We start from the raw sequence: 4,445 nt of genomic DNA, 5'->3' as shown, positions 1-4,445 counted from the left end.
AAAAATTCGAACAACGTCAAACTTTCAGCTTCTTCCAGGCGTTCAGTGCGTTGGAGCGCTGCGCAAAAAATGGCGCACCAAAATTTAGGGTAGAAGGCGAGAGAACGCCTGAAGCATTCATTTGTAACAAAATTCCTACTTCTCAGCTACAAGAGCCTGTAACATGATCGCTGATTTTTGGGGACTTGTGGTTTTCAAGGTGATAGACAAGCCTGTAAAAGCATCAGTTACTTTCGGCTCTTGTTTCTCGGCGCGTGAAACAAGAACAGAAAAAAAAAAAGAAAACAAGAGCCGAAAACCCGGATGCCCTTGCATCCGAGACCTTTTTCATAACGATCTTTTGCTCGTTCAATATTGGCTCCTTTCGATTGCAAGATGTACTTTGAAGGTTGATCTCTAAGTGTTCCGCACTGGAAAGATTTTGCTCGTTGGATTATTCTCGGCTTTAATTTTAAGCCCTGCTAGAACGCCGTTCTTCTTGAGACAACCGAATATTTAAAATTGATTGACACTATAAACAGCAAAATTAATTCAGTTGGACGTCGTCATCGTGATCTACTTCGCCATAATGACTCACCTACCCCAATAGCGCTCGAGCGTTGACAAAACCTGTCAAAATTGACCAATCAGAGGGTTCACCAGATCCCGGCATGCCTACGTAACTACCTGCTGGTATACTAGAACGACCTTTTTTGTGGAATCGTGATACAATTATTATTGCAAAATCCCATATAGTCATCGGTTGTATTGAAGGTTTGAGGACACCCCAAAATTTAAGCTTGTTCTTTTGTTTTTAAAGCGGTGATGCGGTGATCTCAAACCCAAATCCTCCTTCCTAACGCTATCTGGATTTGTTTTCGGTAAACCGCGTTGTGTAAAACAACTGGTCATCCTCCCGCCAGTTGGGATTCTTAATTATTTATATTCTATTTGCAATGTTCAGTTGTTAATTTATTTAGTGTCCCAATTAGGACAGCAGTGCTAAATACACTTGACGCTAAAATATAGTTTAAATGTCCTTTAACGCGAATTTATTCTGAGTGAGTGGTTGCAAGAGTTCACTTATGTAAAAGAACTGTACATACTGTTGTCAAGACGGCACATGCTATCACGCTAAGCTTTCAGTTCGGCGCGCGAAAGCTAACAGTTTATCTTGACGAATTATCTGTCTTCCACCCGTTACTGGGACGCATCGCAAGACACACCAAAAACACTTACCTAAGTCTGCCCCGACAGATTATGTCTCTAGTATAGAGAACTATCAATCAAACCTTAAACTCTTTTCATGTGTTCACCTTCATTATTTTCTTTAACTACTGATACAAGGGGGTCCCATAACATAGCTAATTACCTGTGGTTCTCAGATCGTGACCGCTCAACAAATATAACAACTCTTGCAGGATCGACATTTGGCAAGGAACTGAGGAGGCAAAATGGAATGTATGTATTATATTGCTAATATTCTCCACGTCTGATTTTATTTCTACATCTACATCTACATGGTTACATGGCAAAGGTTGTCTATCACGCCTCAAAGTGTAGGTGCTGGTGCATGCGATCAAGTTAATACAGGGCAAAGTAATACTGTGCTGTGCATGGTGCTCTTACAGCACTAGGAAAAACGAAAAACAACAACAAAAAACAAAAATTCATTAAATGTTAAAATGTGCCTGTAGGGACAGTCTGAAAGGGGCCTCTGGTTTGAACTGGCGTATGCTGCATGGCAAACTGTTGCATTCTGTCATTGTTCTTAGGAAAAAGCTGTTCTTGTAGATCTCTCCTCGTGTCCCTGGGTTGATATAGGTTGCCTGTGATCTTGTGTTGTAACTTGAAGGCACCTTCAGGTGAGCTGGGATGGAAATTGTGTTTCTGCCATGTAACGATTCATGAACAAACTTCTATACGGTAATATTTCCTTCTTAATTCAAGGGGTATGGCCATTCAAGATCGTTTAACAACTATGTCACAATGCTATCTTCCCTTCTGTATTCCCTTGTAACGAATTTGGCTGCCCGCCTCTGGATGACTTCCACACTTTTTACATCTTTCTTTAGATGAGGATCCCACACAGCTGATGATTACTCTACAGTGGTCTTACCAGGGCTGTATACGCTCGTTCCTTGATCTGTTGTGGACATTTTTATAGGTTTCTTCTCAGGAATGCCAGTGAGCAGTTTGCCTCTCCTGTTATATGTTTTATATGGTGGTCCCATTTTATGTCTGACTGAAGCTCGACTCCAAGATAGGGATGGTACTCTCCTGGTTCTGTAATAAGTAATTTACAAATAAATTACCTATTACAATCGATAATCATTATTACTAGTAAATGATATTTCATGGTTGAAGAGATTAATAAATATATATGTATTAAAAGGCTAAAACTTTATTTTGTCATATATAAATCATACGACTAATTGATTTAATGTCGGAACGTCTGTACAAGTTAACTGATCTCATACAATAAGGGACTGTCCAATAATTTTCAGGAGCGGGGCTGTAAAACCAGAGGGGAAGGGGGTAACGTTTAAATATCTTTTTGTCATGTCCAACGTGTGACAGTACAAAGTGAATAGTGAATTCAGATAAATTTGAGCTTTTATCATAAATGTTAGTGTGTGTATTGGGGGGGGGGGGGGGGGAGTGTCTGGTCATAATTTTTGGGAGATGAGGAGCGGAACCAGAGCTTAACTTCCCTTTGCTGACAGAAGGGGCTGTATAAAATTTCTCCGTGTGAAGCTCATTTTACAGCCTCCCTCCTGATAATTACTGCACAGTCCCTAAAAAGAAGATTAATGCTGTATTTCGTTCTTGAGCTTCACAGTCCGCGGAAAGTTTTGTTAAAGCCTTAATGTACGTGTGTGTGTTTTAACAATCTACCATTTCAGGGAAAAATATCGGTTACGATGTTTATAAGGAGATCAAGGGAGAAGAAGACTTTGACAGGAAAATGAAGGAAGCAGAAAAGGTAAAGAAACTAACGACTAAGTGTTCGATCTGTAACAGTGTTGCATTCTGTAAAAGTCAAGTGTGCTTGCGAGTTATCGGTACTAGCTAAAATCCCAGACAAAAAAGTTGGGACACGAAGCAAGTTCTCCCTTCCCCCCACTTACAATGCTGTTAATCCGGTGTTTTTTCCCTTTTTGTTGAGAGAAACGCGACATTTTCCAACACAGACTAGAGGAGATAGGGGATTAGTGATCCAGTTCAACCGTTCCAACTACTTTTATCCGGGATTATAGCTCGCTACCGTGGCGGGAAAGAAGTGGGCACTAAATAATGAAAATCAAATTCCTTCCCCACCCCTACCCCATACTCTTCACTCAGCCTCACTCCTACTCCGCTTTTCGTCTCTTACCAGGCCACTTCCGAGTTTAAGTCCAAGATAGGGCTTGCTTGATCACAATGCGCGTGCTCGTCAAAATACGCTTGCATTGCGTCATGAAAGGGACCGGAGAATTCATTCTGCAGTCAAAGCGAGAGTCCTCTAATTAAGCCACAGCGAACAGAAGAAATTAAATCCTTCAAATCATTTGGAAGCCTGCTCCATGAAGACTAAATCAGACTGATTCCAGATACACGAGGCGATACACGACTTATTTAGTTCAAATCATTTCTTCTCTTTCAGGTTCCACCAAAAAGTATTTTTGATGGTGCTAAGCTCAGGGTCGAGACAGAGAAAATCAAATTTCTCTTCGGTGCCGCTGCAATGCACACTGGGAAACGACCTACTCATCCAATCGGCGTTGGAGCCCAGGGCTTTGCAACAATTGTAGCTGCGCCCCAGTTTCCTGAGTGTGAGTTCTTCACTCCTGGCCGAACTTTCCCGGTGTGCGTTCGACATGCATCACTTAAGCCCATCGATGATGCGATGTTAGATAAATTGAGCGCTTCTATCCGATTTGCTGATAGTAATGACGACTCCACACTTGATATTATAATGGGGACTGGGAGAAGCAGCGTATTTAGCAATGTACAGTCGATATATAATTTTGTGAAAGGTCATCGGAGTGGCAAACTGAAAGACCTTTACCTGGATAGTCCTGACATGTAAGTAAATTTAATTATCTTCGTTCCAGATGTTTATTGATAAGGTAAATAAAAGTTTGGTTTCACTTTTAACTATTTAAGTTGATAAAAGCAAATTAACGTCTATCCCCCATGCAGGGAGAAGACTTTGATCTTCATGAGTGCTAAAAAGGGCAGACGTCTAGTTATTGTCCTCGTGAAACAAAACCGAAAAAGAATAAAGTTAATGTTCCTAACCCATAATCCTTACTATAATTATATATAAACAAACAACACAACCAGAACATTTGTGGGGAAAAGGGGTAAGGGATGAAGCACTCCAATAAAGAATTCTAGGTCACTTTTTCCTAGGGGTGTAAGGATTGCCCTAGGGGTGATAATCCCCCAGGGTACTCAGTACGAGGTGGCAATCCTCAAGA

The 4,445-nt window shown here is 41.0% G+C and overlaps 1 protein-coding gene across 1 annotated transcript; it reads left to right on the top strand.

Moving 5' to 3' along the window:
* Window positions 1-1,250: 1,250 nt before the first annotated feature.
* Window positions 1,251-4,092, top strand: LOC149102498 (allene oxide synthase-lipoxygenase protein-like). The gene is made up of 3 exons (XM_089274425.1): window positions 1,251-1,440; window positions 2,886-2,965; window positions 3,626-4,092. Exons 1-3 carry the CDS (start codon window positions 1,434-1,436, stop codon window positions 4,049-4,051), a joined length of 513 nt encoding a protein of 170 aa, XP_089130551.1. The 5' UTR covers window positions 1,251-1,433; the 3' UTR covers window positions 4,052-4,092.
* The last annotated feature ends 353 nt before the right edge of the window (window positions 4,093-4,445 follow it).

This window comes from Orbicella faveolata, unplaced genomic scaffold (assembly GCF_042242905.1).
Source record: "Orbicella faveolata isolate gen_17 unplaced genomic scaffold, um_ofav_v1 contig_35, whole genome shotgun sequence".
Lineage (NCBI taxonomy): Eukaryota > Metazoa > Cnidaria > Anthozoa > Scleractinia > Merulinidae > Orbicella > Orbicella faveolata.
Note: the sequence above shows the minus strand (reverse complement) of the source record. Positions and strands in the feature narration are given on the sequence as shown.

Bases quoted from the DNA above. Each gene is read 5' to 3' on its own strand.
- LOC149102498 (XM_089274425.1), top strand. The intron at 2,966-3,625 runs GTAAAGAAACTA...CTTCTCTTTCAG, and splicing joins AAATGAAGGAAGCAGAAAAG to GTTCCACCAAAAAGTATTTT.